The 17,983-nt window shown below is 44.5% G+C and overlaps 1 protein-coding gene across 1 annotated transcript in view; it reads left to right on the top strand.

Annotated features, from left to right (window-relative positions):
- COG3 (component of oligomeric golgi complex 3) overlaps window positions 1–17,983 on the top strand; it is a 50,258-nt gene that overhangs the window by 17,591 nt on the left and 14,684 nt on the right. The window contains exons 10-17 of the mRNA XM_079975170.1: window positions 876–1,002; window positions 1,504–1,595; window positions 3,127–3,266; window positions 5,756–5,916; window positions 8,806–8,911; window positions 10,490–10,614; window positions 12,437–12,526; window positions 13,670–13,790. Coding sequence (XP_079831296.1) covers window positions 876–1,002; window positions 1,504–1,595; window positions 3,127–3,266; window positions 5,756–5,916; window positions 8,806–8,911; window positions 10,490–10,614; window positions 12,437–12,526; window positions 13,670–13,790 — 962 coding nt within the window. The remainder of the gene's footprint in view (window positions 1–875; window positions 1,003–1,503; window positions 1,596–3,126; window positions 3,267–5,755; window positions 5,917–8,805; window positions 8,912–10,489; window positions 10,615–12,436; window positions 12,527–13,669; window positions 13,791–17,983) is intronic.

Here is a 17,983-nt window from a genome sequence, read left to right on the forward strand (position 1 = left end):
GGGGGCCAGCATAAGGTGTGTTGTAACAGTAGAATCACCAATTCCTTTTCTACTTACAGTAGGTTTTTCTTTTTGGGGGACAGAAAGAGAGAAAGTGGCCAAGGGCAAAGGTAGATCGATCTTCTGTATATTTAATAATTGAAGAGGAAATTTCAGTATGCGTCACTTATCTCAAGCCTGCATGACAAGCTTTATCTACCAAAATGTATTTTTTAAAAATGCAACTATGAAAGGAATAAGGGACGAGGGTGGCGCTGTGGGTTAAACCACAGAGCCTAGGACTTGCCAATCAGAAGGGATCAGAAGGTCAGCAGTTCGAATCCCCGCGACGGGGTGAGCTCCCGTTGCTCGGTCCCTGCTCCTGCCAACCTAGCAGTTCAAAAGCACGTCAAAGTGCAAGTAGATAAATAGGTACCACTCCAGCGGGAAGGTAAATGGCGTTTCTGTGTGCTGCTCTGGTTCGCCAGAAGTGGCTTAGTCATGCTGGCCACATGACCTGGAAGCTGTACACTGGCTCCCTCAGCCAGTAAAGCAGGATGAGCGCCGCAACCCCAGAGTCGGTCACGACTGGACCTGGTGGTCAGAGATCCCTTTACCTTTATATAAAATGAATAAGACCCCTGCTGTCCCTTGTGGCACGTTGTCCTAGAGCAGGATTTCCCAAACTTGGGTTTCCTCCTGTTGTGGGAAGTTCGTCTTATAGTGTTAAAGAAAACCACACTCTCAGTCTAAAGGGGTTCCTCCCAGACACAAATTTGTCACATCAGCAATAAGAATGCATAAGTTTTTACTATCTAAAGCAGCAATAAGTTAATAGCTCTAAGATTAAACTTTCCTGTGAAGGCGGATGCTTCCTAACTCTCCTCTTTGTCTAGGTACCGGCAACTGCTAAATGAAATCCATCAATGCTACCTTGATCAGAGGGAGCTGTTACTAGGGCCTAGTATTACTAGCACTGTGACAGAATTAACTAACCGAAACAGCAGAGATCATTGTGCTCTGGTAAGAGGCTTTGTGTGAACTTGCATTTTCTTGAACCTTGGATTCCTTTCGAATTCATTATAAAATCAGCAATGTTTGCTAAATATTTAATAATGCATTTGCACCCCAGCCAGCTTTCAGTTCAAACGACTGGCTTCTCACCTTCTTCCTGGAGATCAGTCTGCCTTGCAGCCGTTTCTGTATCTCAGAACATCCTGATTTAAAAAAATAAAATTGTCCCTGTCTCCCAGCGTTCCTAAACTAATGAAATCAAAATTGCCCAAAGGTGCTGCAAGAGATTGTATGATTGCTTTTTAAATTACAGGCCGTTTTTGGCACTGCAGGGGAGCAGGGTGGACTTACACATGTCCCGCTGATGCACAGTCTAAACGGGGAGTTGCCTGAAGTGTGTTTTGGACCATCACAGATATAAATAGCATTTACTAAACTTAAATACTTTCATCATTTGCATCTTTCTTTCTAAATACACACGGGCTGCCCTTCTGTTTACTCTCATTTCAGGTACGAAGTGGCTGTGCTTTTATGGTCCATGTGTGCCAGGATGAACACCAGCTGTTTGATGAGTTCTTCACAAAACCAACACCCAAACTGGAGTGGGTATCACACGTGACATCGCTTTTTGTTGCACGACACTGTTGACATAAGGATGTCTCGAACTCCTGTTCGTGCATTTGCTTCAGCATGCAAGCATAACCTTGGGGCGGGGGTGGGGGGCAACTGCAGGTCCCGCTCCCATGTCCCCCAACATGTGGGCTTCTGTAAATGCACATGACAGTCTGCAGAGGGTTCTAAGGGTCTGAGGAATGTTCCAAGCCAGGGTTTCCCAAATTGGGTCTCTGGCTGCTTTTGGACTACAATTCCCACCATCCCTGACCACTCATCCTGCTAGCTAAGGATGATGGGAGTTGTAGTTCCAGAACATCTGGAGGGCCGGAGTTTGCCTATGCCTGTCATAAAGGGTTGAATCTGAACTTAGTTGTGCTTACAGTAGTCAGTAGATCCAATGAAATCAATGGGACTTAGCTTAGTCGCAATTCAAGTCCTATTGATTTCTGTGCCTAAGTGTGGATCTGGTCCAAAGTATGGGGATTTGACTAGCCATCAGGATTGTTTTTGCTGAATGTACTTTTGTGTGGGCTTCTGTTCTTTTGCTCCTAATATAGCTCAGCTGGCTGAGTGTCTTCTATTGTAAAAAGAAGAGTGTTCTGTTGCTTTTTGAAATATTGGGATCAGTGTCGAAAGCTCTTCAGTCTCATAGCATGGAACGCCTTTTACAAGTTTCCTGCCTCGTATGATGTTGCTTGCATCATCTGAAACAAAACATTAAATGCAGACTTGATCAGTCAGTCATATAAATTTTAATCTATTAGTCAAGTAGGCTGATGACAGAGTTTTTAACAATACTTAAGCTAATGTAATGAATCAATAAATGAAAATGTTTTAGCTGCTTACCGTATTTTTCACCCTATAGGACGCATCGTCCCATAAGGCGCACCTAGTTTTTTTGGGGGGAAATAAAGGGAAAAAACTTATTTCTCCCCCAGGCGCGGGGCTGGGGCGGGGGAGGCCCGAGCTTCCCCCGACCCCAGTCCCCAAACAGGCAGCTCTCTGCAAGCCGTGGGAGCCCAGGGCTGGCTCCCGCTGCTTGCGGAGAGGTCCGCGAAGCCTGGACGCGCTGATCTCAGCGGGCGCAGGCTTCGGCATGCAGGCAGCTCTCTGCAAGCCGTGGGAGCGCTCCCGCCGCTTGCGGAGAGGTCCGCGAAGCCTGGAGAGCGAGAGGGGTCTGTGTGCACCGACCCCTCTCGCTCTCCAGGCTTCAGCGAAAGCCTGCATTCGCCCCATAGGACGCGCACACATTTCCCCTTCATTTTTTGAGGTGCAAAAGTGCATCCTATAGGGCGAAAAATACGGTATATGGCTTTTTATTCAATTGGTAGTGCTGGTTGACAGCATTTGATGTGAAGCAAAAGATCAAGTTCTCCTGATATTAGTGATAGTCATGGCATGGCCCAGATTGTAAGTGATGTTGGTTTAGCATGTCGTTTTCTACTGTCATAAGAGATGCATGTGTCAGTTTACACAATCTTTTATAGTCCATACTGGATTTGTTTTTCTGTCTTACAGTGAACTTTTGGAGAAGTTATGCCTGTCATTATATGATGTCTTGCGGCCACTGATCATCCATGTAATTCACCTAGAAACTTTGTCTGAGCTCTGTGGGATTCTCAAAAATGAAATGCTTGAAGATCACGTGCAAAACAACGGTAACTGTAAAATTAAGATTTCGAAACCAAACGCTTGATCAAAAGTTAGAATGTATCTTTTTAACAGACTGGAATGGCATGTGCTTTAGAATGTATAGGATTTACCACCGGTGCCTTTTCAACTTAACACACATCTCTTAAATTGAAACGTCCAACGTTGTAATCCGATTTTACAGTGGCCAAGTTCCATTAAATTATGCAGTGCCCAAAATCAAGTAAAGTGAGCTCTTGGAAACCAGCACGTTCATGCACAGTTGAAATGTGAGCTGATATTAGCAGCGGAATAGAAGGAGAAGTTAGGCAACTACTTTTGCTTGGATGGGGTGGAGGCATACAGGGGATCTGATCCAAAGGAAATTTCCACATGGCAAAACAAATATGGAGGGCAGGGACTTTCAGTAGCCTAAGCTGATGTGATTCATTTCTCCCTCGTTTATTATGTGCATTGAGTTCCAGTTTGTTTGCTTACCATCTGCAAGTGTTCAGATGTGCCGAAGTTTACAAGGTGCACAGTATTCCTAGCAAAACTGCCTTCTGATGTCAAGTAGATAATGGACCTATATTTCAGCTGAACGCATTTTATCACACAGACACCCTTTCCTCAGAACTATTTGATTTATGACTAGGTACAGTGGTACTTCTGGTTATGAACTTAATTCATTCCGGAGGTCCACCTTGAAATTGTTCTTAACGTGAGGTACCACTTTAGCTAATGGGACCTCCTGTTGCCGCTGCGCCGCTGGCACGCGATTTCTGTTCTCATCCTGAAGTAAAGTTCTTAACCCGAGGTACTACATCCGGGTTAGCAGAGTCTGTAACCTGAAGTGTTTGTAACCCGAGGTGTTTGTAACACTAAGTACCACTGTACTTAGTTATCTTTCTTGTTTGTTTGTTTGTTTGTTTGTTTATTTAAAAAGCTAAAGGGCTTGAGGTCATATTCCACCTCTGCAAAAATTAAAAGTAATATTTTAAAATTGGGAATTATACCCAAATAATTTATATATTTATAAGTATCGGTGAATACTTAACAATCTTTCATGCGTTTGGTACGTTTCCGAGCACAATTCAAAGTGCTGGTGCTGACCTTTAAAGCCCTAAACAGCCTCGGCCCAGTATACCTGAAGGAGCGTCTCCACCCCCATCGTTCAGCCCGGACACTGAGGTCCAGCCCAAGGGCCTTCTGGCGGTTCCCTCCATGCGAGAAGCGAAGTTACAGGGAACCAGGCAGAGGGCCTTCTCGGTAGTGGCACTCGCCCTGTGGAACGCCCTTCCACCAGATGTCCAGGAATTAAAAAGCTATCTGATTTTTAGACGAAATCTGAAGAAAGCCCTGTTTAGGGAAGTTTTAAATGTTTGATGTTTTATTCTGTTTTTAGTCCTCTGTTGGGGGCCACTCAGAGTTGTTGTTATTATTGTTGTTGTTGTTATTGGATTGCTTAGAAACATTACAGTGATTCTTTGAGCTTGGTCTTAGTTTTAGTATGCCATTGACTATAACTACCATACGTTTTTGTCCAGTGAATCCTGATTTTGGAAATTAGGATTCCGCAGCCTAATCACTGGTGTCCAAGAAAGACAACCAATTTTTATTTTGTGTCTTTTGTTTCTCGCTTAAAGTGTATTTCAGCAGTTGCGTAGATGGGGTTGGATTTGCAGCAGCCAAAATCAAACTGTATTTACATTAAAGTGTGAATTGTAAAGCTGGAAACCCACAATGATTTTAATCTGGATAGAAATTATTATAATACGTGTTACAGTACAGTGGTGCCCCGCAAGACGAATGCCTTGCAAGACGAAAAACCCGCTAGACGAAAGGGTTTTCCGTTTTTCGAGGCGCTTCGCAAGACGAATTTCCCTAGGCTTGCTTCGCAAGACGAAAACATCTTGCGAGTCTTGCGATTTTTTTCGCTTTTTTCTCCCTTTTTCTAAGCCGCTTAGCCACTTAGCTGCTAAGCCGCTAATAGCCACTAAGCCGCTAATAGCGCTAATCCGCTAAGCCACTAATAGGGTTGCTTCGCAAGACGAAAAAACCGCAAGACGAAGAGACTCGCGGAACGGATTCTTTTCGTCTTGCGAGGCACCACTGTATTATAACATCTGTGCATTGGTTCACAACTATAATTATGCAGTGTCGGTGGGGGGAATTATTGTTAATTGCTCTTTTACTATGTTATGCATTTTTGTGTTTTTATATTGTAAACTGCCCTGTGATCCTCGGATGAAGAGTGGTATAGAAATTTTAACAACAACTACAGTAATTTTTAATTCATTCATAATATTTTTTTTTGCAAAGTAATCATCATAAATAAATAAGAATGAAAATGTGCACCCCACCACCAAGTCCATTCCATTGTAACTATCCAACCTCCCAAAAATTCAGCACCTCTTGCGATGATTTGACCAACACTAATTGTTAAGGCTTTAGCCATAAACAGTGAAGTTCAATGAGGAGAAATTAATGCTTTAAATTTTGTGCCTTTTTCTAACAGTGGAACAGCTGGCTGCATTTGCTGCTGGAGTCAGGCAGATGTTGGAGGATGTTCAAGAGCGTCTGGTCTACAGAACGCATATCTACATTCAGACTGACATTATAGGCTACAAACCGGCCCCGGGTGATCTTGCCTATCCGGCTAAGCTGGAAATGATGGCGGTAAGGGTCCATGCATTTGTCTGATTCTGAACAGGCAAAACCCCTTGCATTCAACTAAGCTAGGAGTTCCCAAACTGTGCCCCAGCTGTGTCAAATTCATCCATCAGTGGCTGCTAGCTACAGTGGCTATGTACTGCCTCCACTTTATGGCCCTCCGGACCCATTGCTGGAGTTGCAAGTGGAGAGAGTGCTTTTGCCCACCTTTGGGGCATCACATGGCTATCTGGTTGACCACTGTAAGAATAGGGTGCTGGACTAGGTGGGCCTTTGACCTGCCTGATACAGCAGAGCTCTTTGATGTCTTTATGTTTATACCACCTGGTGAAATCCAAAGACATGCCTTTAGGGAGCTCCTACATTCTGGACAACCAGAGGAAGAGAATATGTCTAGGAGATGCACAAGGCCTTCCTGGTTTTTCTTCAATAGCTTCACCAAGCATTAGGAATGAAATGTAAAGGTGTCCATTGAAGCAACCTTCAGTAGAAGGGTGGTTCAAAGCATATAGTTATCCTAAATCCAAACAATACAGGTTCCCTCACTTTGCAATTGGAGGAGTGCTCTGTAAAGTCCCAGTGTCTAGAACTAGATAAAGGTAAAGGGACCCCTGACCATTAGGTCCAGTTGTGACTGACTCTGGGGTTGCGGCGCTCATCTCGTTTTACTGGCCGAGGGAGCCGGCGTATAGCTTCCGGGTCATGTGGCCAGCATGACTAAACCGCCTCTGGCGAACCAGAGCAGCGCACGGAAACGCTGTTTACCTTCCCGCCAGAGGGAAGTATTTATCTACTTGCACTTTGATGTGCTTTCGAACTGCTAGGTTGGCAGGAGCAGGGACTGAGCAACAGGAGCTCACCCTAGAATCATAGAATCATAGAGTTGGAAGAGACCACAAGGGCCATCGAGTCCAACCCCCTGCCAAGCAGGAAACACCATCAGAGCACTCCTGACATATGGTTGTCAAGCCTCTGCTTAAAGACCTCCAAAGAAGGAGACTCCACCACACTCCTTGGCAGCAAATTCCACTGTCGAACAGCTCTTACTGTCAGGAGGTTCTTCCTAATGTTTAGGTGGAATCTTTTTTCTTGTAGTTTGGAACCATTGCTCCGTGTCCGCTTCTCTGGAGCAGCAGAAAACAACCTTTCTCCCTCCTCTATGTGACATCCTTTTATATATTTGAACATGGCTATCATATCACCCCTTAACCTCCTCTTAATCCTCCTGTCACGGGGATTCGAACTGCCGACCTTCTGATCGGCAAGTCCTAGGCTCTGTGGTTTAACCCACAGTGCCACCCGCGTCCCTTGGACGACTAGATGGTGACAGATAAATACAACTGACCCCGGAACTCTCCTTTTACTCGTTTGCCAGTATCCACCCAGCTTAGGCTTGGCGATTATTCTTGTTTTCCATCAACATCAGGAAGAACTTTCTGACAGTAAGAGCTGTTTGACAGTGGAACGGTCTCCTTTGGGAGGTTGTGGGCTCTCCTTCTTTGGAGGTTTTGAAGCAGATGTTGGATGGCCATCTGTCATGGATGCTTTAGCTGAGATTCCAACATTGCAGGGGGTTAAACTAGATGACACTCAGGGTCCCTTCCAACCCTTATGATTCATTTGGGGCAGACTTTCTAAACCTGGTGCACTTTGGAGATTGTTGAATTTTGCTAATGGTACGGAAAGTTGGGACTGTGTTTCAGCAACTTTTGAGAGTCATCAGGTTGAAGGGTGGCATATAAGTCAAAAAAATAAATATTGATAGGGCTAGGCAGGTGTTGCTCTTGGTGACTGGCTCTGGAGAGGAAGGGAGGGAGGCTACCTCCCAAACAGGTATTTCTTCTAAATAGCCTAGCTAAATCGGATGGATACCCATTGACTGGACCACTATGTAGCACACTGGTGGATTAATTAACTGGTAAACCGATCATCATTTCTGACATACATCTAAATAAAAAACATGAAAGGTGGGGGAAAACATGAAAGGTGAGGGGAGAGACTCCATCAGGCAAGGCCTCTTTCCACCTGCCTTGCTCTACCCTCTGCTTCTCAATGTGTATTGCATTGTTTTATGTACTGTGGCTTGCCATTGTTTTATTGATTATAGTTTAGATATTATTGTAACGGTTGCGTGGATTTCTGTTTAACTTTTATATGTTGATTATTATTTTATACTATTCTAATGATTGTTGAGGGACGCAGGTGGCGCTGTGGGTTAAAGCCTCAGCGCCTAGGGCTTGCCGATCGAAAGGTCGGCGGTTCGAATCCCTGCGGCGGGGTGCGCTCCCGCTGCTCGGTCCCAGCGCCTGCCAACCTAGCAGTTCGAAAGCACCTCCGGGTGCAAGTAGATAAATAGGGACCGCTTACCAGCGGGAAAGTAAACGGCGTTTCCATGTGCGGCTCTGGCTCTGGCCAGAGCAGCGATGTCACGCTGGCCACGTGACCCGGAAGTGTCTCCGGACAGCGCTGGTCCCTGGCCTCTTAAGTGAGATGGGCGCACAACCCCAGAGTCTGTCAAGACTGGCCCGTACGGGCAGGGGTACCTTTACCTTTACCTTTAATGATTGTTGAATGTTACTTTTTTTATGGAGTTTGCCTGTTTTAAAGTTATGTTTTATTATCACATTTTTGTATTGCATTAGATTGTTATAAGATGCACATTTTTTGTTTCTTCAGCTTGTAAACCGTCTTGAGTATTGTAAGATAGAAAGGCGGTATACAAATTAAAAATGATGAAATGATGATGATGCTGATGAAAATATTTCAAGGTGAACTTTCTCATTTGCCGGAGGGTTGTTAATTTGGCAAGCAAACCCAACTGCAATGATGTGGCTTCTTAGACACCCAGACCCTTGTGGAACTTATGGGAAATGTTTGTTTTGCTTTTCCTGCTAGCAAATTGCCCAAAGTCTAAAAGATGAAGAGAGAAAGTTGCCTGCAGATCCTTCATTTTCAGATTTGAAGCTGGAAGATTCGGAGAACTGCAGTGTGGTAAAAAATGGTATGTGGTTATTTGAAGTAATTTGTACTTGTAAAAACATGCTAATAATGACAGCTGTATTTGCTTATGGCTTTTCAGTATTTGGAGAGCTCTCTAGAGAGAAGCAAACATAAAATGAAGTATTTTATATTTTAACAAGGACTAGCTTATGGGTATTTTAAATATCATTCTTGAACCTGTAGTTGTAATTACTTTTGGCTGTTATATTCTGAAAATTTTTTTGGTCATGATTCCTATTACAAAGGGGTTGCAAAGAGGCATGACAAGATAGATTTCTTGGTTTCTGCCTAGCTGTGGAATCATGAAGATATTATCCAGTAGTCCTGGGGCAGTCTTTACTTCCTGGGGGTACCTTTTTTTTACACAACACAACACAACAAAACAAAAGATGCACGTTAAGTCCCTTGACTCACTTACACCCCCTTCCCCCTCAAAGCTTCCTGGTTCCCACTTGGAACCCACAAAGTGATTATCCATTTAGTGCAGATTAGTGCGATGGATCAAGTATGAATAAAAAAATTGAACTGGTTCCATCAGTACTGGGTTAATAAATAAATACATAAATAAGAACTTGGCAGAAACACTCCTCACATTGCTGGCACCCAAGCAGGGGGAGATCTATTGTCACACATCCCCAAAATTGCTGTATTAGGTCTGAGGAGACTGACTTGCCTGCTTTTCGTGTTGGGACAGTCTCCCTATCCATCTTAAGATAGCAAGGGAAGCAGGTAAAGGTAAAGGGACCCCTGACCATCAGGTCCAGTCGTGACCGACTCTGGGCTTTATTGGCCGAGGGAGCCAGCGTACAGCTTCCAGGTCATGTGGCCAGCATGACTAAGCTGCTTCTGGCGAACCAGAGCAGCGCACGGAATGCCGTTTACCTTCCCACCGGAGTGGTACCTATTTATCTACTTGCATTTTGATGTGCTTTCAAACTGCTAGGTTGGCAGGAGCTGGGACCGAACAATGGGAGCTCACCCCATCATATGGATTTGAACCGCCGACCGACCTTCAGATCGGCAAGTCCTAGGCTCTGTTGTTTAACCCACAGCGCCACCCGCGTCCCTAAGGGAAGCAGGAGTCAGTGCAAATAGTATTCTTGGATGTCTGAATTATCAGCATCCAATTTAGACATTCCGAGTCCAGTGGAATCGCCTAATGGTTCTTTTCTCTCTTTTTAGTGCTTTTGTACTAATTAATGTTTTTCCTTGTGTTTTCATATCTTGCTTTTCACTTGCCTAAAACGGCCTACCATGTTCCAGACCCAGTCTGGGACCTGAGAGGAAATTTCTTCCCTTGGTGGTTTTGCTGGAAGCCTTACTTGTCAACCCAAGGGAGACACTTCCCGATAGTATACTTTCTGATACTGTATTATGTTCTCTGATGCTGTATTGGATATCAAGGCTGCCAACCACAGGTGCAAACTCTTAAAATACAAAGTGCAAATGTGTCAACCTAAAGATACCCCTTTTTGATAATGGGGGGGGGGGAGCATGTCTGTAATTGATTACTATAAAGTTTATCATTGCATATTAAGTTCTGTAGTAGCAAGCCTTGAATATGATCTTTGTGTTACAGATGCATTGGAATCCTGCCATCCGAGACTTCATGCTACAATTTCACCCGCAGATCTGCATGGGATGTGGTACCCTACTGTGAGAAGAACGCTTGTGTGCCTCTCCAAGCTTTACAGATGTATTGATGTAGGTATAGAATTATGTCTAGCCTGGAAAATAAGGCCGCCAGTGGCTGCTAACCAAGATGGCTTTGTTTTACCTCCACGGCTGGAGACCTTGTTTCAAATCCTGATTAAGCAAGACCCATAGAAAACTCCAAAGAAACCCTATACAAAAGAAACTCTATAACCTTAGCAGTCAATAGCAGTAAAGATCATAACGCACAATTGAAATTTGTGCTCCAGAAGTGAGGGGTTGGGGTGGAGAAGATGCACAGTCTCTCTCCTGTTGGTTTTAACCATGATTAACTAGTCATATGTGGGCTTTGGTCATATGTGCCGCTGTTGGAGGAATTCACACTTTTCTTAATATTCGACCAGTGCAAGCATTTTTCCTTCCTCTGTGCTCTGTTCTGAGCATTCTCCTGACCCTCCAGAGCAGATTGTGGGAGGTGTGGGGGCACACAGGGAGAGGAGAGGGGCAGAAATCCTGTTTCGCTACTGGAAACGCTTGCATTGGTTTCTTCTAGCTTGCCTGGTTAGTTGAATCCTGGCCCAGTATCTTTGAATTGGCCTATCCAGCTTTGTTTTAAGACATAATATATACCTGTTTACTCTTCCAGTAACATTGTACCTGAAATGTTGTGGAAGCTTGCGATTAAAACAGCCTTGTTTGGGATGCTGGAAGGTCTTTCAGAATGGCTGCAGTGAATAGACAAAATAGCATTAAATCGTTGGCTCTCCCAGATCACCCAAATTTGCAACACCCCTGTTCACAAACAAGATCAGACACATTCTGTGACTTCCTTTGAGAATAAACGATGAGCATGACTCGATTTGTGTTAAATGCCTCTTTCTGTGGCTGCATCCAGTGCTTTGGCGGGGAGGCTAAACATTTTGTGAATCAAAGTTTGGCCTCATTGAGGGGCAGTATTTCAATATGAATGGGAAAATGAGAGTACTCCTAAACATTTTTTTTTAGAAAAAAAGCTCTGGATGCACCCATGCAATAAATTCTGAAGTTCTCAATACCTTCTTGGAGTCACTGTTTGTTTCACACATTGCATAAATTGTGGCCATAGTATATATTACCGTATTTTTCGCCCCATAGGATGCACCGGCCCATAGGACGCACCAAGTTTTTTGGGGGGGAAATAAAGAAAAAAAAATTATTTCCCCCCCCAAGCGCTTGTGGGGCCGGCAGTGGGGAGAAGCGCTCTTCTCCCCGCCGCCCGCCTGCAGACCAGGTCTGGGGACAGCGGGAAGACTCGCTGCGCCTCCCAGCTGTCCCCAGAACTTGCGGGGCCGGCAGCGGGGAGAAGCGCTCTTCTCCCCGCCGCCCGCCTGCAGACCAGGTCCGGGGACAGCGGGGAGACGCGCTGCGCCTCCCCGCTGTCCCCGGAGCTTGCGGGGCTGGCGGCGGGGAGAAGCACGCGTCTCCCCGCCGTCAGCCTCCAAACCACATCGGGAGACAGCGGGATGGCGGCGTTCCGCCTCCCCGCTGTCCCCGACCTTGTGGGGCTGGCGCTGCAGCTCTCCTGAAGCCTGGAGAGCGAGAGGGGTCGGTGCGCACCGACCCCTCTCTCCAGTCTTCAGCAAAAGCCTGCATTCGCCCCATAGGACGCACACACATTTCCCCTTCATTTTTGGAGGGGGAAAAGTGTGTCCTATAGGGCGAAAAATACGGTATTTTTTCTAAATCCGGTGTCTTGAGGAACTGAGGGGAAATACAAATGAAGCATGGGGTGATAGTGCTTAAATTTGCAAATTGAAGGTGCCAGCTTTAGACGACCTTTCTCAAGGATAAAGGCCTGACCTTTATGAACATTTGCATTCTTTTTCCTCTCCAGAGGGCTGTCTTCCAGGGATTATCGCAGGAGGCCTTATCTGCCTGCATACAGTCTTTGCTAGCAGCTGCAGATTCCATTTCTAAAAACAAGGTTGGGTAATGTTCTTTTGTGTTGGAGGGATGTAATAAATGCAGGTTTTCATATTGCTAATGTGTAATATTTTCATATAAAGAGGGTCTCTATAAACTTTTCCTAGGAGTGCACTGCACCAAATTTGAGACTGTTTTGAAAAATAGTTGAAGTCCATGTACTTCTGTTTTTCCTTAGGAGATCTGAATTCTGTATGCCTATGGGAAGGTGCATAAGTCTAGCCTAGCCGCTATTTCATTCAAATGGGGAAAGAACAGTGATGAGATTTTCCTTTTCAAAAAAACAAAGACGGGTGGAGATGTGGGATATTTCTGGTGGTGATTGAGATTGGCAAGAAAGGATATGAGCAGGGTAACTGTGAAAGAGTGGGGAAGCTGAAGAAAAAGCATATTTGATAGCATGGCGATGTTTTCCATTCAGCAGTATAAATTAGCTGAAATGGCTTAAAAGCTAAAGGTAAAGGGACCCCTGATCACTAGGTCCAGTCGTGACCGACTCTGGGGTTGCGGCGCTCATCTTGCTTTACTGGCCGAGGGAGCCGGCGTACAGCTTCCGGGTCATGTGGCCAGCATGACTAAGCCGCTTCTGACGAACCAGAGCAGCACACGGAAACACCATTTACCTTCCCACCAGAGCAGTACCTATTTACTTGGACTTTGATGTGCTTTCAAACTGCTAGGTGGGCAAGAGCAGAGACCGAGCAACGGGAGCTCACCCCGTCGCGGGGATTCGAACCACCGACTTTCTCATTGGCAAGTCCTAGGCTCTGTGGTTTAACCCACAGCGCCACCCACGTCCCTTCAGACTTAAAATGTAGGTGCTTACAAATTTGTATGTGACGATTCAAAAACAGAACAATTCAATGGCAAAAGAATCCAAGCATTTCTAATGCTGTTAAGGACCCCACCTACTTTTGCAGCGATCTCTCTGCCCTCTTTTAAGCAGTAGTGCATAGCACGAATATGAATTGCTGCCTCTCTGTAGCGTGTTTGTAAGAGATGTGCATATGGTTTAATGAGAAGTAGGTAGGTATCCTAGGATACATAGGGGATGAAATTGCTTTTTAATAAGTGGACAACCGGTTGACCAGTGTCTATCCCTTTTCTCTTTATTTTTTACATTAATTTTATGTTTTCAATTTAGACCCAGGTTGACGGACAGCTTTTCTTAATCAAACATCTTTTGATTCTTCGTGAACAAATTGCTCCTTTCCACACTGAATTCACCATTAAGGAAATTTCCCTGGACCTTAAGAAAACTAGAGGTACTGCATTGTGGTGACTGGTCAGTCCGAGTGGGTTTGCCCCTCCTCTGATGTGCCAGCCACGAGGGTTGAGGGCCAAGCTACATGTTGCATTGGAGAGCCGTTACCAGGTTTCCCAATATCTTTTTCTTTCTTTAAAAGCAACCACAGGCACCCCTCAAATTGGATCAGGGCAGCGACATTTGGAGGAAGGGGGGTTTACTTCTTGCACCGTATCCCTGATCAAAATCGACCCATTCCGAAAGTTGCTATTATCTTTTTGGTGGAGATTTCTTTGCTTTTCTTACTCATTCATACTTTTCAGGTTTATACATTTCAGTGATTTTACAATCATTTTGACATTTCAAAAACTTGACTTCCATCCCCCTCTTTCTGTGGTTCCTTAAATTTGTTTTTAATATCTTCTGCATATCCAAATTAACTTAATTTGCTCATTTATTCATCTTCTTTCAATATATACTCTTACAAAACTGCAGGTTGTTACAATAATCCTGCCAATGTTTCTATCTGTTTATAATTTATAGTTTGTAATTTATCTTTTTGGTGGCGATTTCAATCAGGGAAGTGGTGCAGGAAGAAAAGACTCGAAACCTCCCAATGCTACTGGCCTGAAGCAATTCAGGGTGGAGAAAGGCGTGGTTGATTTTATGTAAAAGAAAAAGTGTGGGAGGTCCCAAGAGCGGCTTTTCCATGCAGCCTGTTGTTTGTCCCTCTGTTTGTTTATGTTCACCTGCAATCGCCTGCATGCTGTTGTGCATTCTCTTGCATTGAACTAACTCGAACTCAGCCTTTCTTTTGAGGGCCGGATGGGAAAGTTCCCGGAAAGCCTTTAGTATTCCTTCACATCAGTTCTGGTGGTTTTCTCTTTTTTTAAAAACTAAACTCAAATCCTCCTAACTCTTATCTGTTAAAAATGGTACCTGGATATCCTGCTTTCCATTCACACAGTGTTTTTTCTATGCTAGCGTGCTCCACCAAGGGACAGAATCAACAGGCAGGTGCCAATATAAGGGGAGGGTTGCTGCTGGCTGGTGGTTGCTATAGCTTCCTGCTCTAACCCTTCTTTGCAGCTGGTAGCATTCTGTGCCATCTTGACCTCTTCTGAAAGCAGAGGAATTGGTGTGGTGTAGTGGTTAAGAGCAGTAGTCTCGTAATCTGGAGAACCGGGTTCGAGTCTCCGCTCCTCCGCATGCAGCTGCTGGGTGACCTTGGGCCAGTCACACTTCTCTGAAGTCTCTCAGCCCCACTCACCTCACAGAGTGTTTGTTGTGGGGGAGGAAGGGAAAGGAGAATGTTAGCCGCTTTGAGACTCCTTAAAGGGAGTGAAAGGCGGGATATCAAATCCAAACTCTTCTTCTTCTTCTCTTCTTTAGCAGACTTGGTGCAGGACTATCAGGTGTGGTCCCTGCTATGTCCAGAGGCTTTAGAAATAAATAGGTTTTTAGAAAAGCTAAGTATCTAGTAAGCTTCGTACTGTACAGTCTCTTCTCTGATGGTGGAGGAGGGTACCCAGAGTGAGTTATTGCCTTGCGCCTGCAAATTAAGCATCCTATTCTCCTCTTTTGTGGAGGAACCACCTCTTCACTTTTTTAATCCTCCCTCTTTTGAGATGGTGGAGTTTCTCCCAGCTTCAGCTTTCAGGCTATTTTGGACCTTTCCCTTCTTCCTTATTTCCCCAGCACTTAGCGATGGTGGGAAAGAGAGTCTTTCATTCCTGTGTTGTTGTTGTTTTTAAAAAAGCTTGGTTGAAAGGGGACTTTCCTCAAGCTGGGTGAGGGGGACTCTGCTGCCAGCATCTACAGTTCTTCAATTCTGTGGCACTCTGGGTACCCTCTTAACTTAGCTTGGAGGTTTTTAAGCAGAGCTTGTATGGCCATCTGCCTTGCATGCTTTCTGCATTGCAGAGGGTTGGACTAGATGACTCTCAGGGTCCTTTCCAACTGTACAATTCTGTGATTCTGTGAGTCTATCCACTGATGAGAAATAAAATTTACGGTAAATTTGAGTTTTCCATTCCATGTCCTTCTGCAGATGAGCTTTGCTTTGTTTGTTTAATGATTGAAGCTTAAAACGCACAAAAATCACTTGCCTAGAACAAATTAGGAAGCTCTTTTTTTTTTTTCCACTTAGAAAATTGGCTGCCAAAGCTATTTGCATTGTATAATTAAAACAAATGTGCTTATCAAATGTCACTTGGACAAAATATACAAAGAAAAGAATACGCCGAGGTGTGTATTATTCTTGCAAATACATTTTAAAGCAAGTGGAAAAATGGAGGCGAGGTAAGAAAAGGAAGGAATACTTGAAGCCTCAAAATGTTATTGCCTATGAGTCAGTGAATGGGGATTAGAAATACCTTCTATCTGTTCTGTCTCAGTAGTTTGAAGCAGTTACGTTGCTTGTCTGCTAATATACTACTATCTTGCTTTGAACAAACTTGCTCTTATAACTAACAATTCTACTCATTGCAGCTGAACATGGATGAGACCTCTGTTGTGTTAAGTAGTTTCTAGTTAACAAGCAAAGGGGTAAATATGTCCTGCTGGTGACCTATGCTGGCTGATATATAATTTTATTCTGAGCATTTATTAGATGAATAAAAATTTTATACCAGCCAGTTAATAATGGAAGGTGGTAAGTAACCGAAATGCATTCCTGTCTCTCCCTCCCCCAAGCTGAAAATGCATGAGAGTATGGCAAATACAGTTATAGTGAGAGATTGTTGGTCACGAGAAAGCATTATTCTGCATGTTCTTGGAGACCAGGCAGAGGAGAGCTTGTCTCAGCAGGAGAGGGAGACTCCCTGGATTCTTCAGTAGGCTCCTGACCACCTCTTCTGCTTCAGCCTCTGAGTCTGAACTGCTCCCTGCCACAGGCTCTTCCTGCTCACTAAAGCCCGTTGCCCTTTCAGCATCCAGCCCCTCCTCCCGATCTTCTCCCTCTGACTTCCCAGCATCCCACCACCAACCCCCTGGCTCAGAGCCTTCCTCCTCTGGAGTTTCCCTGGCTATTGCCTCCCACCGCTCCTCTTCACCCAGCCAGTTCCTGACATCAGCTACACCCAGACTTGGGGGAAGGAGAGAAGGCAAAGCGGGAGGGAAGGAGGCTGGAGTTGTCAAGGGCAGTGAACCCGAGGGAACTTGCTGAAAAGGGTTTTCCCCCGTGGGAAAAAAGGGGGTGGAGATCTTCTAAGAAAGGGGGCACCAGAAGCTGAGCAGGTGTGTTTGGTGCTAGGCTGAAGGCTACCAAAGTGTTCCAGTCTGCTAGTGCAGTCAGTTGATTTGCAGAGTGCTGCCTTGGCTTTAGTGGGTATAAGAGTTTCAGAGTCTGGGGGGTTAGGGTGCTCTCTTCTCCCTTTCGGTGGAGAATGGAGGCCAGTGCTGACAGTCTAGCATCCTCGTATTTGATTGCTAGCTTTTGCCAGCACGGCAGCCGTAGACAGACAAGATGGGAATTAAGCGATAGGAATGGCTGCATTCTGGCAATATGCTCATATACCATGGGCTTAACCCCAGCTGCCATATGTTGTACTGTGAATTAAACCCATTTCCCATGGGAAGGTTTTTTTTGTTTATCATGGGCAGAATTGCATTTAAGAGAGAGAGAGAGAGAGCCAGAGAGAATTCGTTACTTGCTAACGAAAACCTGCTTTGTATATATCCGCAGCTTAGAAAAATCAGACGACGTTTGCATAACCAAACTATATCTTTTTATATTAGACCGTATTTGTATTCCGTTTTGTTCTGGATTATTATTGTAGGATATTTATTAGCTGATCAATTTTGAAACAGAAATGTTCTTCAGGAGATCTGCAAAAGATCTAGTATTCAGACAACAAATAATATGGATTTGTTTTTTTTTTAGCAAAATCCAAATAAATTTAGCTCCAGTAAAAATATAAGTGAAAGCGCTAGTCTCATTTTTTAAGGAAGTTTCAATTATTATTTTTGCCCATTTTTATTAGTTTTCATCAATAAAATTACATTTGAAGCAGGTTTATACAGCAAAATCAGACCTTTAAAACATCCTTGAGCACATTTACTCTATAAAGTTTTTCTACTGCCTTCCTTGAAGCCTCTGCAACTGCTTTTAGCTCTCAGAACTCTTGATGGAGGTTCTAGGGGAATTGTGATCTGAAAAGACTCCCTTCTTGTTGTTGCCATCTTGTCACAGTGGGCACAGGTAAATAGTCG

The sequence above is a fragment of the Podarcis cretensis genome (genome assembly GCF_951804945.1).
Source record: "Podarcis cretensis genome assembly, chromosome: 5".
NCBI lineage: Eukaryota > Metazoa > Chordata > Lepidosauria > Squamata > Lacertidae > Podarcis > Podarcis cretensis.